Source organism: Sinocyclocheilus rhinocerous, unplaced genomic scaffold (genome assembly GCF_001515625.1).
Source record: "Sinocyclocheilus rhinocerous isolate Xijiao unplaced genomic scaffold, SAMN03320098_v1.1 scaffold1292, whole genome shotgun sequence".
Taxonomy (NCBI): Eukaryota; Metazoa; Chordata; class Actinopteri; order Cypriniformes; family Cyprinidae; genus Sinocyclocheilus; species Sinocyclocheilus rhinocerous.
Window position 1 is genome coordinate 385,781 of NW_015656599.1, and position 15,829 is coordinate 401,609.

The 15,829-nt window shown below is 35.3% G+C and overlaps 3 protein-coding genes across 4 annotated transcripts in view; 2 read left to right on the forward strand and 1 right to left on the reverse strand.

Annotated features, from left to right (window-relative positions):
* The window catches only part of LOC107720357 (60S ribosomal protein L32-like), a 3,568-nt gene extending 2,023 nt beyond the window's left edge, over positions 1-1,545 (reverse strand). The window contains exons 1-2 of the mRNA XM_016528035.1: positions 1,449-1,545; positions 752-852 (exon numbers count right to left, since the gene is read on the reverse strand). Of these exons, the coding sequence (XP_016383521.1) occupies positions 752-847 (96 nt within the window). The 5' untranslated portion in view covers positions 848-852; positions 1,449-1,545. The remainder of the gene's footprint in view (positions 1-751; positions 853-1,448) is intronic.
* A 2,925-nt stretch (positions 1,546-4,470) lies between these two features.
* Positions 4,471-11,912, forward strand: LOC107720355 (protein SSUH2 homolog). 2 transcript variants are annotated; one of them, XM_016528033.1, is made up of 13 exons: positions 4,471-4,513; positions 5,497-5,549; positions 5,802-5,891; positions 5,994-6,048; positions 7,105-7,234; positions 7,323-7,383; positions 7,473-7,591; positions 7,693-7,755; positions 7,846-7,928; positions 8,920-9,012; positions 9,125-9,230; positions 10,403-10,510; positions 11,439-11,912. In XM_016528033.1, the coding sequence occupies exons 1-13, from the start codon at positions 4,491-4,493 to the stop codon at positions 11,580-11,582; spliced, it is 1,128 nt and encodes a 375-aa protein (XP_016383519.1). In that variant the 5' UTR covers positions 4,471-4,490; the 3' UTR covers positions 11,583-11,912. The 2 variants fall into 2 exon arrangements, with proteins under 2 accessions (XP_016383519.1, XP_016383518.1); XM_016528032.1 differs by having other exon boundaries at positions 5,979-6,048; positions 11,439-11,911.
* A 949-nt stretch (positions 11,913-12,861) lies between these two features.
* The window catches only part of ssuh2.1 (ssu-2 homolog, tandem duplicate 1), a 14,532-nt gene continuing 11,564 nt past the window's right edge, over positions 12,862-15,829 (forward strand). The window contains exon 1 of the mRNA XM_016528036.1: positions 12,862-13,001. Coding sequence (XP_016383522.1) covers positions 12,977-13,001 — 25 coding nt within the window. The 5' untranslated portion in view covers positions 12,862-12,976. The remainder of the gene's footprint in view (positions 13,002-15,829) is intronic.

A 15,829-nucleotide genomic window follows, 5' to 3' on the forward strand; every position in this document is an offset into this window, starting at 1 on the left:
GTTGTAATATTTATTTTAAATTTGTGCAAGTAAATTTATTTAAACTGGTTGTTAAAAGTTCAAATGGATTGTGTTATGTTCTGTAATAAATCTGTCAGAAAAAAATATGCTAAAGTTTCAGCTTTAGGGGTACAACAGCCTGGCAGCCTTTTTCAAAAATTAATCATGGTTTTATTACAGTAACCACAGTTCACCACAGTATTTGTACTAAAACTGCAGTAACCACAAATTTACCATGGTAATAATAATAATAATATTTAGTACTTATGTAACACCATGTTTATTTTTCATGAGGTAGGCTATCCTCAAAGGTGCACCTTTGTAACTTATCTACCCTTAAAGCATGCATACTTGTTACTAATATGCTCCCTTTTAGGGGTATAGTTGCACCTTTGAGACTGATTATATTCTTTTAATAATTTAAAAGATCAGTTTAGTTTAGAGGTATCGGTATCGATATCGGCGATACTGGGCTTGAAAATATCGGTATCGGATCGAAAATAAAATAAGAGGTATCGCCCATCCATACTTTCAAGGATGAAGGACTTATGAAAAGAATATGTTCGCCTAATAATAAAAACGTATTCCGATAACAAGTGCATAAAAATACACAGGGTGGGTTTTCATTTCATGACAACACTGACTAGAAAAGTCTTCACTGCATAACAACGCTGTGATTCTTATTTCTGCTACTTTTCTAAGCCTAGAAACCACGACTTCAACAAGTTCCGTGATATTCCAGGCTTCCCACCTTGATCTTGACATAGCGGTCGGACTGATGTCTGACGAACCTCTTGGTCCTTTTCTTGAGGATTTTAGGTTTGGTGAGGGGTCTGAGGAGAACCATGATGCCTACAGAGTCAACATGCAGAAATGAATGAGACACGGACTTCAAAAACACAGGAATACAATACAAATATCTGCATTAAAATCATTCTAGATGAACAATGACTCGCATCTTTGACTAAATCAATCTACTTTGACATGTAGCATGTACGTTAGCTAGCTGTAAACTCTTGTCTAATATCCATTATGTCAACAAGAGCGAATAAATTACAGCATGCAATAAAATATAAGCTTGGCGCAGAAAATCTAGTTTATACACTACATGGCGCACCATGCAAAACACATGTAACGTTAAACACAGCATGCTATACTGAGCGTCTTAAACATCTCGTTATTAGGATAAAAGGCCTCTGTTGTGATGTTACAGCGAGCAGAACAGTGTATTATATTTTGTGACTGCGGTGTTTCACATGCATCATACCGACGGCCGCCATGTACAGACCCTGTGTGTTATTTCATATAAATATCGCTTGTTCCATCTCCCCACGAGCCACAATGTAAGCGCATGTAAATACAGTGGACGCTGCAGCAGCGTCGCGGACTGCGAAACGCTCATTTTAATCACAATGTAAAAGGATGAATTGAGATTTTGTTCCGCTCACCGTTCGGCCTGTCTCTACCGAAGACAGTCCTGGAGAAGAGAAGGAAGTGACGCAGCGACGCCCCGGAAATGATATCGGGCAGCGGAAGTCGCTCCTGCTCTGAAATGTGGCCGTCCACAACATGTGTTAAACTGATTTTGTTACATTTACGTTGCGTCTTATGCACAGGCTTATAACTATTACAGCAAAAAAGTTAAATTAATTAAATGTTGCTTAAATTATTACGTGTTAGAACCACTTATCTATAATGGATCTAATAGGTCAGTGGTTAGAACATATAAAACAACAAATTATTAGAACATGTTTTCAAGGTTTTTTTTTTAGTTTTTTTTTTTATATATAGACAAACAACACTTTCTCCCCTTTTTAACATTTTTATTTATTTTATTTTTATTCTATTTTATTTATTTGATATAATTGGTGCTTTTCATCCCTAGTTATATGTACTATATTAAGTGTGTATTTTGTTTATTTTTTAGTTTATGTATATTTATAGCGATACCTTGGCTATATATATATATATATATATATATAGGCTATTGCTGATCCATTTTCATGAAAATGATATAAATTTGTACAATGTGATTTTTTTAGGGAAGAAAAACAGAGATATGTATCCACCTTTTTTTCCCATAAGAGCGGGTGCGGCCATGTCTGGCTTCCGGTCTCATCCGCTTCCAGCTATTTTTATCTGCACAAAACAGCTTGTTTTGCTGCTTGATATTGCAAAGTGTTTCTTACCATATTATTTTAATGTAGTATCTTAATTATGAACACACTGGTTTGTAGTGCAAACAGTTTTACCGTTGACTGTACTTTGTTATTCTTCTCGTTCTTTCCCTACAGCAGCTAATGAACCGGAAGTCTCACACATTCACAGAAAGCGGCTAACTTCCGCGCTGAAAAATAAGGTGGATAGGTAGATGCCTCATTCGACAGCTCCAAGCACGTAGATGCATCCGCCATCTTGCAACAGTCAACTTGACGTCATTCACCATATAATCAATGAATATTCGAAGATGCCACAATCCTGCCCAGCCGATGGTTGTAAAAACCGCCGGGATTTAAATTCTCGAAGAAACGGCATAACCTTTCACAGGTGAGACTGCGAGAGAGGGGCGGAACCATAGATATGTAAGGATTGTGGCATCTTCGAATATTCATTGATTACTACGGTGAATGATATCAAGTTGACCCTTCCAACGGACGGCTTACGCATAGCGGCCCATATATAGAAATAGTCGCTAATGAGGAATCTACGTATACATATCTATGGAAAAAACACCCCTAAACCTAAACGTCAGTGGGTTGTAAACAAATCATACAAAATTGCACAAATGAGATTGTACGAATTCATACTAATTAGCCATCAATTCGCCAAAACTCAATCGCAGTCTGTTGGTGCATAAAAAATATCCTGATATTTGAATGCGATACGTGAAAAGGCTTTTGGGGTGTTTTAGAGCTTCTAACTATAATGATAAATAGCATCCACACCACACACGTTATACTCGTGAAATAAAAGTAAACAAACACAAAGTGCACGTCATAATCCCATAGTAGGCTCAAAAATTATGTACATAAATTAAACAATATTATCGAGTAATACTCTTACAAATCAGAAACAGCCCAGCCTGTATGTACTGCGTGTCCACTGTGACTCCTGTGTGACAACGATGCTCTACGTACGCATAATTACCTTGATCAAAACATGTCAAAAGAGAATTGAATCGGGGGCCCCTAGTGTTCGGGGCCCTGGGCTGCAGCCCATGTTGCACATTAGGATAACCCGGCCCTGAGCGCGTGGCACAGTTTTGTTGTCTGCCACTTTAATTGCTTAAGCTCAAGTTAAAGTCTGGTGGATTCTGATTGGCTCTTAATGTTTTTATCATATCGCCTTGAAAAAAATGTTCCTCAGTCATTATCATTATAGTTGTGATATGGACTTCACTATTCTCACATTAGAATGACTATTAAAACTGTATAGTTGTCTTTATCATATTTATCATTATATTTATCATCCTTGGTGTAATAATGGGCCTTTACTAAGTACTATGATTAGTAGTCTTCATGCCAGAGCTCACTATAGAACACTATATCCCATGATGCAATGCATTCAACTGGACTGTCCATTTCAAGAGTTTGAACATTTCATACAAAAACTGTAATAAAAAAATACTAACTATATTCATATCTGAGATTATTAAAGCTGGCTAGATTAAAAATGTAATGAGGCCATGTGAGTTCTGCTGTTTGTCCATCATTGCGCACTACTAGTCACGTGCTATACAAGAACGTTGCAGTAGCCTGTTCCCCTGATAGCACACATGCATCACAGAGACTTCTATTTGATCTGTATTTACATCTGCAAGATGTATTTTTTAGAGTGTTTGCTCATCTGCACTATTGGACGTTTCCTATCAGATGTCAAATAGATGTTTAGAAGATGTTTATGATTTAGAATGAATGTAAAACGGACATCTTAGAGACGTCTATCAGATGTTTGTACACAGCAGATGCAGATGAAGAGATCTTTAACAGACATCTTGCAGACGTACCTGTGCTATATGGGTCTAGTTTGTCATTTTGCAGGCTGTTAGAGACACTGACTGCAACAATAACATTTAAGATGACATTGTTGATTACATTTGTCCCAAAGCGACTTAAATATAAGCTAGCTGTTAGCTGAATAATTAGAAGCCTAAGAAGGAACAGTTGATGTTGTTATCTATCATGCTAATCCTGAAAGATGATATTTTCTCAAGGCGACTTCCTCGTTTAAATTCCTCAATTTGACCCTTGAAGTGAACTGTACACCACATGCTGATATGCAAAACATCTGCTCAAACTCCAAATGCAAGGTTTCTGTCTATCTATTTCTTATTTTAAAGTAATATACAGCTTAGGGAATTTAATATTGACGTGAATGTTTATGTATTGATGTGAACTCATGAAATCGTCTCTGGTTACACTGCTGTTTTTCCTCCTTCTTCCGTAACTCTCACTTCTCACAAAACGAAAGTTCACAACTCGCTAGCAAGGATGGACAGGACGCATCTGCTGAGGTATGTTTGACTAAATTAACTAAATTATGAAGCGAAGCCCCTTAGAAACAACACGAATGCTGATTTTAATTGAGAATCGCCAGCAATTTACAAAATACCATAAACACGGCAGCGTGTTTTTATCTCGGAAATTGCGATAAAAGCTGACGAACTAAGGCTTCAGTCGCTAAACAAGGACTTATCAAGGGCAATGAGGCATTTAAGTGTGTTTTTCTTTCTTTCTTTCTTTCTTCAGATCGAGGCTGTGGTTTCGACCTTTTTTCAGCATTGTGATGTAGCCTAATAACCTAATAACAATATCAATGTTTTGTTTTGTTTTTGTAATAGTGACCAGGATATAGCCCACCCTGGTCCATCGTGTCCGTCCGGATCTTATGCAGGTAATCATAAAATTATTTCCAAAAGATGCACTCAAATCACTTAACCTTCCTGCATGAGCAGTTCACTGTAAAGTCTAAGTAACATACTTTCATATTCAAAGAGAAAACTTCAAAATAGCAGCAAAATCTTCAGTCAGCAACTTTAGAGAAGCATGTTTCCTGTCCCTTTCTACTGTATCCTCATAGCATGAACAACTGCTGAGAAACGAGAAGTTAGTATGTTGAAATAAATTTGCGCTGTACATCATTCAGATCCAAACACAGTGCCAAATGACGGGGCGACGGCTCCTCCTGCAGATTTGATGCCTGTCGTTCCTGGATATGAGAGTTTGGGACCTAATGGTGAGAACCGTTTCTGTAGCTTCAGCTGAAACGAAGAACACGGCAGCGTGTTTTTATCTCGGAAATTGCGATAAAAGCTGACAAACTAAGGCTTCAGTCGCTAAATAAGGACTTTTCAAGGGCAATGAGGCATTTAAGTGTCTTTTTCTTTCTTTCTTTCTTTCTTCAGATCGAGGCTGTGGTTTCGACCTTTTTTCAGCGTTGTGATGTAGCCTAATAACCTAATAACAATATCAATGTTTTGTTTTGTTTTTGTAATAGTGACCAGGATATAGCCCACCCTGGTCCATCGTGTCCTGCTGGATCTTATGCAGGTAATCATAAAATTATTTCCAAAAGATGCACTCAAATCACTTAACCTTCCTGCATGAGCAGTTCACTGTAAAGTCTAAGTAACATACTTTCATATTCAAAGAGAAAACTTCAAAATAGCAGCAAAATCTTCAGTCAGCAACTTTAGAGAAGCATGTTTCCTGTCCCTTTCTACTGTATCCTCATAGCATGAACAACTGCTGAGAAACGAGAAGTTAGTATGTTGAAATAAATTTGCGCTGTACATCATTCAGATCCAAACACAGTGCCAAATGACGGGGCGACGGCTCCTCCTGCAGATTTGATGCCTGTCGTTCCTGGATATGAGAGTTTGGGACCTAATGGTGAGAACCGTTTCTGTAGCTTCAGCTGAAACGAAGAGCAAAACGTTGGTAATGAACGAGACAGTGAATTTTTTATTACATCCACAGTTATTCCACCGTCAGATTTTGGAGCGGCTCAACCACAAGCCCCGTCCAGAGCTCCAGAGAGACGCTTTGAGTAAGAACTCCAGCACTTATACAATAAAACGATTCATGATGTCCGTTTAAAGCAGATTGAGCATCAATTCTAAACCTAAAGTGTACATTTCTTGGTCTCTATCTTGGTACGTTATGGATAAAATGATTAATTAAATATTAAGAAATTTTACAATTTTCCCTGATGGCCTAAAATCATGCCTATCCTTTGTCTAGTCTCTTTCATTTGGTCGCGTTGTTTTTTTCCTGCCTTGCCTAACTGGTATTCTTGAGGCAATTCTGGGTTTATTTATGAGCTCCACCCTGTTTCTGAGTCATTGAGCACTAGACTCGTGGATGCTCAGGTGATCTGCAACATAGACTCTTAATTTAAAATGTGCAAGGAATCTAAATGCAGATTAACCAGGTAACAGCAAGAAGAAACTTTGATCGATCAGCCAGTGGGCTAAACTAACCACCCCCTCTCATTATCATATTGAAATAGGAAATAAACATGTAAAAAAAAAAGAATAATAAATACAAAAATAACAGCTTACAGAAATAAATAAATGTAAGGATAAATACATTTAATAAATTATTATTATTGCTAATTTAATGAATGCATTGGTAAATAAAAAAATAAATATTTTTTTTACATTTCCATCTATATTATTTTGTATCTATAATTTGTTCTGTGCAGCATACACATCAGTGTTATTTTAGTATCACTGATATATTATTTTAGTTTTAGGTTTTATTTTTATATGTTCTGTTTTAATTTTAGTTCAGGTTTTATTAATTGTATCATCATTTTTCTGTCATTTTTATTTTTAAATATGTCTATAGCTTTTATTAAGTTTTATTTTTATTTTTTTTTAAGTTTAGTACTTCAACTTTACACTAAATAAACATGAGAAAGGTTTTCTTGGCAACTAGCTGAAATAAGTTATTTAATATGTTATTTTATTTCAGTTAATGTTCATTTTTCAAATAATGGAAATGTTCTTTAAACATTTTCAATTTAATTTGCTACAGTGGTTGATTTAGTGTCTGGTCAAAAGTTGCGAACCCAGCTGAAGTTCACATGTCATGTCCTCAGCATTCCTGCGATCGCTGAAGAACTTGCGCAGGAGGCCTTCATAAAATATGCCAGCAGCAAATGCTGTTACAGCTCTAAACCTGCCAAAGAGATGGTGTTCACAGACCTGCAGTCCCTCAACACATATCGGGTCAGCAGCTACATTCACATACATCACATCCAACTATATATGGGTGCCATGCTTTACATATAACTTGGATATCTGTTTCTCCTAATAGTACCGTTTGGAGACTTTTACTGAGTCCAGAACAACAGAATGGGACAGTGAACCATACAATGGTGAGTAAAGTCGTTCTAAACCATATATACGTATACATAATTCTAAATTAAATTATATGTTTAAATATTTATGTCCCTTCATTTATCAGGTCAGGTGGTGGATGGTTTCGGAGTGGCTCCTGCTCCGTGGAGCATCCCGGTGCCCATCCCTGCCCTCTTCCAAGACTGCAAGAAATCCGTCCGCGTTCCTCACACATCCACTGTCAAAGTAAAACATTGTTGTTGTTTTTTTTCAGTTTTCCATTCATCAAGTTCAATGAAAAAGTCATCTTGATTAATTTAGTTGTTGTTGTTGGATTCAAAATACAGGGCTGTCATTCATGCCTGAATCTCGGTAGATCTGCTTGCAGTAGATGCGTGAATTCAGGCAGGGTAAGTACCGTATGACGATCAGATGTCATTTTATCATTTCCTTCTGTATCTTCTTTCTATTCTTTCATTATAATGATCCTGTTGTTACAGACTCGATGTGGATCCTGCAGTGGCATGGGTCGAACTTCCTCCGATCAGCGCTGTATTATGTGTCAGGGCTCTGGCATGATTAGGTATGAAGTCAACCCTCTGATTAGAAAACCCTGTATAGCTTGATTTATTTAATATAATTTAATTTGAGAAATTTTGGATTTGTTTTTATTATTATTAACAAAATTAAAATTTCATCAAAAATAGAAAAAGCAAAAATTGTTCTATAATGCAGGATGTTTTCAAGCTTTTTTTATTGGAGGAGATGTTTTAGGTGATGATAATTATCCAAATACTTTACAGTTGGGTTTAAATTTAAGTTGCCTTGCTGTGCGAACATTGTATTTAACCATCTTACGAAATAAAGTTTAAGTCATAATTTAGCTGCTTATTATTGCCGGAAACATAGTGAAAAAGAGCCTTGGCCAAAATATTGCATGTCCGGAAAAAACACAAGAAATAAGGATGCTAAAAGCCAGAACTGTTTGGTGTAAGAACAGAAATAAAATATGTGAGAGAAAGCATCTTCCTCCTTTTGGCAAAATTGACTTAAATATTTATTATAAAGTCAATAATGATGAAATAATTTTTTAAGTGCACTTCTTTTGTTTTATTATTAAACAAAAATGTGTTGGGCATTATCCATACCTTCTGAAAATTAACATTCAGATAGGGTGCTTTAATAATTACATTGCTACTATAGCAATGATGACATTCCTCAAAAATTGATTTGTACATTTAGTATCCAAAATAGACGGCTTTGGTTCTGATGCTAATTTGGTCAATATAGAGTTCCAGTGCAGAAATAAACAATATATTCAATATGCAAATCTGGCTTTACTGTCTTATTTCTTTCTTTATTTTTTAACTTTCATTTTTCTCATAATTCTTTTTATATTTTTTTACTCCACTGCGGAAATGGTGTCCAATCAGTCTGTTCTAGCTTGGCAACCACATAGCAACCACCCAGAACATCCCAGCATCGTGGCTGTTGGTTTTGTGCGGGTCAAAACCAGTCACATTTTCCTCAGAAAATGTAAGAATACAGTACTCATTCAATTCTCTGTATTCCAGGTGTCATTCCTGTGGAGGAGTCGGTTCAATCACCTGCAAAACATGCAAAGGGCAAGGAAAGCTCCTCTGCTTTATCAAACTTCAAATGACATGGTGAGAAGACAATGGTTAACACCCATTTTCACAACCCATTTTCACAACACAATTTAACAAGTTCACTGTTTATTCATCTGTTTGTTTGTTTTTCTTCGTTTTATCTTCTCAGGAAGAACAACATGAACGTGGCTGTGATTGACAAGGGTTCGGGATTCCCGGTTGAGCTTCTTGATCAAATCACTGGAGAGAAACTCCTTACTGATATGGCTGCAGTGGTGAGCAAAAACATTGTGGTGCTCACGATTCCTTGTTATTTAATGGGGTCATAACATGATAAATTTCCTGTTTTTTGAGAAATATGGAAATATATTGAACTCAAAATCAGTCCATAAAGGCCATTTATTGAAACCAAATTTGTTGAAATAGAAACGTGGGCCGCTGTGTAGCACCTACAGCTCTGCATTTCTACCTGAAATTATGCCAATGTTTCTCAGTAGTCTATTTTTAACAAAATCTCTGATTATTTCAGTCTAAGCAGCATATTTCAAACATGCAGACCAGTGAAAGAGTTCAAAACGGTTGCTAATTTCACATGCAAAAAAAGCCGTTTCTTAAAGGTGCAGCAGCAAAAATGGCCTGTTTAATTCTAAGGTTAGAAAAGGTTGGAAGTGGTCATAATAAACTAAAATATGTATATTTAATATAATAATATTTTAAAATAAGAATTTTTTTTGTAAAATAACAATATATATATAATATATAAAATATTAAAAAATACGTTTAGCCTTTGTGCTGTGCTGAAAATCCTTTAACTAATTTAAAAATAGCTTGTAAATCTCTCATTATGCTATAGTATCACCAAATCTTACATTCAATCTTTTTGTCAACTTTTTGTTATTATTTTTATTTGCATCATTATAGTATCAATAAAGCATTATTTGTGGAGGTGTGTAAGCTAAGATCATTAAGGCCTACAATTAATCAGTTCCAAAAACAAATATAAAACAATGTGCTGACTGAAAGAATACAAGTTAATAATTCAATATTTGGTAATAATATAGCATAATGAGAAATGTATAAGCAATTTTTTGGAGGCCAATCATTTTTGACCAGGAACACTACAAATGTAACAAGGTGGGAAAAAATGGCAAAACATACATACAGTACATATTTTGGGAAATTGTTATACGCCGTGTGAGCAAAGTCAGTAAGGTTTAGTCCAATGTGATAACATTAACTAGCATTTTTGGGAAAAAGAAAATCCTCTCTGGGTCAACATGACCAGAACATAACATGAGGGTTAAGAAAAAAAAAAGTTGCAAAAGATTGTAATTGAAAAAATAAAAATAAAAACATGATTTGACGCCTAATATGAATGCAACGATCATTTTACAACACAGCCTTGTTTGTTTGGCAATAACACTGAAGTTTTGACTCGTCACTGCAGGTTTATCCAGTTGTCAGCTTCCCAGACAGCTCTGTAAACGCAGCGTCTGAAAGTGCTGTGAGGGAACACCAGGCTCAGTTCGCCACAACTTGCCGTATTCTGCAACAGGTATTAAAACAAATCAAACACTGCCTCTGATGAAACCCCAAAAACCTGCGCTTGTCTCTTTAAATCCACATCTCAGCCTCCCATTCTTCTGGGAATTAATTAAATGACCTCTTCCTGTTGTCTTAGTCCACCAGATTATAGCTTGTCATAAAGCAGCCTGAATATTCCCATATATTCATACAAACAAGACACAAATGTTGACAAGATTCTAGATAACTTTAAAGGGGTCATATGATGCTGCTAAAAAGAACATTATTTTGTGTATTTGGTGTAATGAAATGTGTTTAACGGATCAGCTCCAGGCATCTATCCAGCTCCAGGTATCATCCTCTTTTGGAAGACCAAACAAAGTAGTTTCGCTTTCACAACGAAGCACACAGCGTTTTCAGGACATGGCGGCAGCGGCAACAATACTACAGTGAGAATAAAAGTTACGCCTTCTTTCTTTGCGTGAACATTTGGGCGGCGTTATGCAAATCTTCCCACATAGTGAGGTAGATATGTGGGGGCGTGTTCGAACGAGCCGTTTTAGGTAGGTGTGGCTAACTCTTAACTTTTATAAAGAATATCTCTTTGGATTTGAGACTTTAGTCTTTGCAACTTTACAGATCTTCTTTATGCACCAAGAGCTTGTAACACTCTAAAGAGAAAGGAAAAAATGAAAATCGCATCATATGACCCCTTTAACTATATTAAACAAAAAACTGAACAACAACAAATTTAACAAAATAAAAGTCTCATGTCAGATAAAATTCACAGTACATTCTTGAAAAACTCTTTTAAGTGGTTTGGCTTTATCTTTTATTACTATTTCTCTAAAAGTATTAATAGTGAAACTGTTTTAGAAATGTTATATGTAAAGAATAATTGATGAAGAAAATGTTATATTGTATGGAGACATGTTCTGACCCTGTGTTTCATTTTCCAGAGGCAGACCATTGAGCTAATTCCCATCACGCGAGTGCATTATGCCTGGAATGAGAAAACCCACATTTATTTTGTATATGGAACCGAACACAAAGTCTACACCAAGGATTACCCTGCCAAATGCTGCTGTTGCTCCATCCTTTAGACTGCTGTATAATGCCTGTGCTGCCGTTGCTGTCTGTTAGACCTGTAAAAGAGTTATATCGTCTTTATATTAATGGTTAAACATCTTTGGCATTATTACAAAGAAACTATAAGAAAATTGAAAAAAGATGGAACGTAGAATATCTAGATGTACTAGGTAGAGCATATAGAGCATCTGCATTTCACTTTATCTGTATTTTCCAAAATCAAATGAAAAAAAAAAAACATTACTGTAAACTTTCAGAATGTTTTATTTTGAGTATGTAATTCTTAAAAGTACAGAAGCTTGTTTCCACCACGGGATTAAAAAAAATATTGTGACGATTTGGAATTTGGAAAACTTTTTCTCGCAATTTATATTTTTGTAGTTTATATCTCACGGTTCTGTCCTTTTTCTTGCAATTCTGAAAAAAAGTCCGAAATTTGAGATAGAAAGTCAGAATTGCAAGACATAAACTCGACTAAAGACTTTTTTCTTGGTTTTTCCATGTTAACTCGCAATTGCGAGAAATAAACTTGTAATCTTCTGATCTGAGGAACGTTGGAATTGTGAGATGTAAAATTGCAATTGTGAAAAAAAAAAAAAGTTGTGAGATAAAAAGTCGCACTTAACTTTTTATTTTTTTATTTTGTGGTGGAAGCGAAAAAATAGAATTGCGAAATGTGAACTGCAATTGCGAGAAAAAAGTCTGAATTTCGAGATAAAAAAGTTGCAGATATATTTTTTATTTTATTTTAAGTGCTATGACAGAAACGAGATTCCATATTTAATCTCATTGGTGATTTCATATTTCATTTTTTTCCCCTTTGATTTTGGGTAAAATATTATGTTACAGTAGGGCTATATTGTTTCTTTTGTCATACTTTTACAAATTTCACCATGTCTGCTCATAAAGAACATTTATTATGATTGTTGTTGTTCTTAAAGTTGTTACACAGAGACAATTATGACAGTCTATCATGTTCTAAAAAATGTGAAATACATTACATAAATTTTTCGGTTAGTTTTGTTGTACAGTAATTGGCATTTCATGTTACACCATAGCTGATACTATACTGTCTATAAATTATCTAGAAAACTCTATTTTTTTTTTTTAAGGATTCTACTCACTCTCATGTCATTCCAGAGCCGTAAGTTTACACGAACGCGTGTAGCTATATTAAAGAATTTTATTTTAGAGTGTACTGTGCCTTTAAGGATTCTGTAATTCGTGAGTTGTATCAGGCGGGCTTCATAATAAAACCAGACTGCCAGAACATTATCGTGGGCGTGTCTTCATTACTGACCAGTTTTCAGAGTTCAAAACTGAGGAAAAGCTCTCAGTAAACATAAATGGGAAGCGCTGCTGGAGCCAGGATCATTGTGAAACTGACCTCACCAGCATTTTGTGCGTTATGGAAGACAAAGACGAAGATACAGGTGGGTAAATTAATATGTTGAAATATGTGCATATTACAGCTAACGGTCTTTTGCTTGTTTTATTTTCTTAAAGTTTTACTTGAAGATTTCATTGCCTAGTTGCAAGAAACACATCTGTAGCATGAAGCAAACACGTAACCTATTAGTGTATCCTACAAAAAGTAGGTTTTTATAGGCCTAAATGAAAAATACAATAGTAAATGCAACGTTAACACATAGGCTATAGCCTACAACATTTCAAGTGATTATTTTAATACTTTAAAGTAATAACAATGACATGTTTTTAGAGATTGTAGTTTAGTTTAAATGCTTTGTTCACTTCTGATCTGACACCACATTTGCAAGAATCTGGAAAGATCATTTTCCTTTTGCACAACGTCAAATCAATGTGTTTGGCAACAAAAGCATTCATTCTGTTCGAACAAACGCATTGCTTAATAAGTCGTTTTGTTAAACATTAAGTCACTAACAGTCACGTTGCGGATCACGTTATATCTTGGCAATTCTCAATTGCGTCTTCAACCACGGGACGTCCCATATTTGGATTCCAATAAAAAAACAGCGAAAAACAGAAACTGCCGCAAACACTCGACTAAACCTTTTCAGTAGCCTACAGTAGCCTAATATTAAATATCAGCAGTCTTGCTAACTGCTATGTAATTTAACTCGACAAACATAACTCTGAGTCAAAAAACTTTCAGTTTTTTTCAAGAATCTCAGAGTTTCTTTTCTTTTTAGTTGTTCAAAAGTTCGCAGGGTGAATGTCATTAGTTTGCTTTGAATCCTAATTGCATCATATTTTATGGCACAACAATCAACATTCTATTAATTTCCAGTTTTAGGTGACAAGAAAGAGGAAAGGGATTTTTAATGTGATTCAATAAAACTTCCTTTTCTATTTAGAAATAATTAGCTAAAAGTGTTTCAAATTATGGTGTTTTGAGAGCTAAGCATACTTTCAGAGGGAAATATATGCAGTCAAATGGGAGAAATGTTGAGTAACATTCATTAACATCTCAGTCATTCGACATTTTGAGGACCCTCATCAAGAACGCACACTTTAAAATACTTTTAAAAAGAGTATTAGTGTTGGGTGTAACGCATTACAAGTAATGCGAGTTATGTAATCCGATTACTTTTTTCAAGTAACTAGTAAAGTAGTTTCAAATAAGTAACACCAGTTGTTGACCAATTATTGACTGACAGCTCTCCTGTCCTCATGTTGAGAGAAATCGTAAGTGCAGAGGCGTTGTGTGCACTGTGTGAACATGATGCTTACTGTAGTTCTAGACTAAATGTGAGCATTTACTCATCTGACTTGCTCAAAAACAGATTCGGTATTCCTCAAAATGAATAAAATCCAAACTCAGAATATGACGCAAACCTGCAATAATTAAATGTTAAATAACACAAATATCCTTTACAGTATACAACTTAATTCCATTGTATTAACCAATGTCTTTGATGCTGACCTTCGATGATCCAATTCAAACATACTAATTAGCAAAAATAAATAAAAAATCAATTTCCTTCAGCCCGAGGCTTATTTATTTCACTTTTGGTGTGAAAAGGCTTTTGCATTTGCCAAAATTTGAATTATTTTTTTTTATTATTAAAAACAAGCAAGAAAGCCCAGCCCAGATTTGAAAATGTAACGCAAAAGTAACGTTGCACATTACTTTCCACAAAAAGTAACTAAGTAACGCAATTAGTTACATTTTAAGGGAGTAACACAATATTATAATGCGGTACTTTTAAAAGTAACTTTCCCCAACACTGGTATTAATTAGTGAATTTACTTTAATGAATATACTTAAGTGTGAACCTAAGGCCCTGTTTACACTAGTGCGTTTTCATTTAAAAACAGCGTTTTAAAATTAAAACAATCCTTATCTACACTTGCGTTTTCACTGCATTTCAGAAACGTTCTCTGTCCACACTACACAAACAAGAACGCATGTCACATGACCATTCATGCAGGTACAACCATAGATATGTATACATAGATGCCTCATTAGCGACTGTTACTATGGGCCGCTATACGTAAATCGTCCGCCATGTCAAAGTCCCTTTAAGGCAAGTCATGTCACTCGGTGGCCATCTTTGAAACGCCTCTCGGGCATGCAAGTGCAGCTCCTATCACTTTGAACATCAAATTCTCCAAAACTGTTCACTAAGCTTACGATTAAATTTTATATTTGAAATCACCAATGAAATCTGACAACAACTGTAACCATAGCAAAAGTTATGCATTTTAAAACGAAGTGTGTAAGTGTAAACGTAGCCTGAATGTAACGTTTGTGTAAATGCTATTATCTTTCTATGAAATTTCATAATTAGGGCCCGAGCACCGATGGTGTGAGGACCCTATTGGAATTGCTCCGTTTCTTAGATGAAGTTGCAATTTAGTACATTTAAGATATATTAACTTTAAATGTTATGTTGAATAACACTACAGTTAAAAAATAATCAAGTACTTTACACGTGCTTTAGAATGTTAGTCAACACAAAAAAATAAGTGTAGTTTACTAAAGCAATAAGCCCCAAGAAGCTGTGGTTTACAGTGAATTTATAACAGCTAAGGGGCGTTGTTAGGCACGACGCGAAGCGGTTAGCTGTTATAAATTCACTGTAAACCACGGCTTCACGGGGCTTATTGCTTTTATAAAACGGTTATTCCATATACGTAGTACGGTTTCACAAAATAAAACAGAGCAAATAAAGTGTAATGATATTAATAAAAACAGTCGAACGTGATCAGAATCAAGGACCGGAACTATCCGTTTTATAATTTAAAACACAACAAGCAAATATTAAAAATATTAAAA

Bases quoted from the DNA above. Each gene is read 5' to 3' on its own strand.
- LOC107720355 (XM_016528032.1), top strand. From the start codon at position 4,491: ATGGACAGGACGCATCTGCTGAG. The intron at 4,514-5,496 runs GTATGTTTGACT...TTTTTGTAATAG, and splicing joins GACAGGACGCATCTGCTGAG to TGACCAGGATATAGCCCACC. The intron at 10,511-11,438 runs GTATTAAAACAA...TTCATTTTCCAG, and splicing joins CTTGCCGTATTCTGCAACAG to AGGCAGACCATTGAGCTAAT.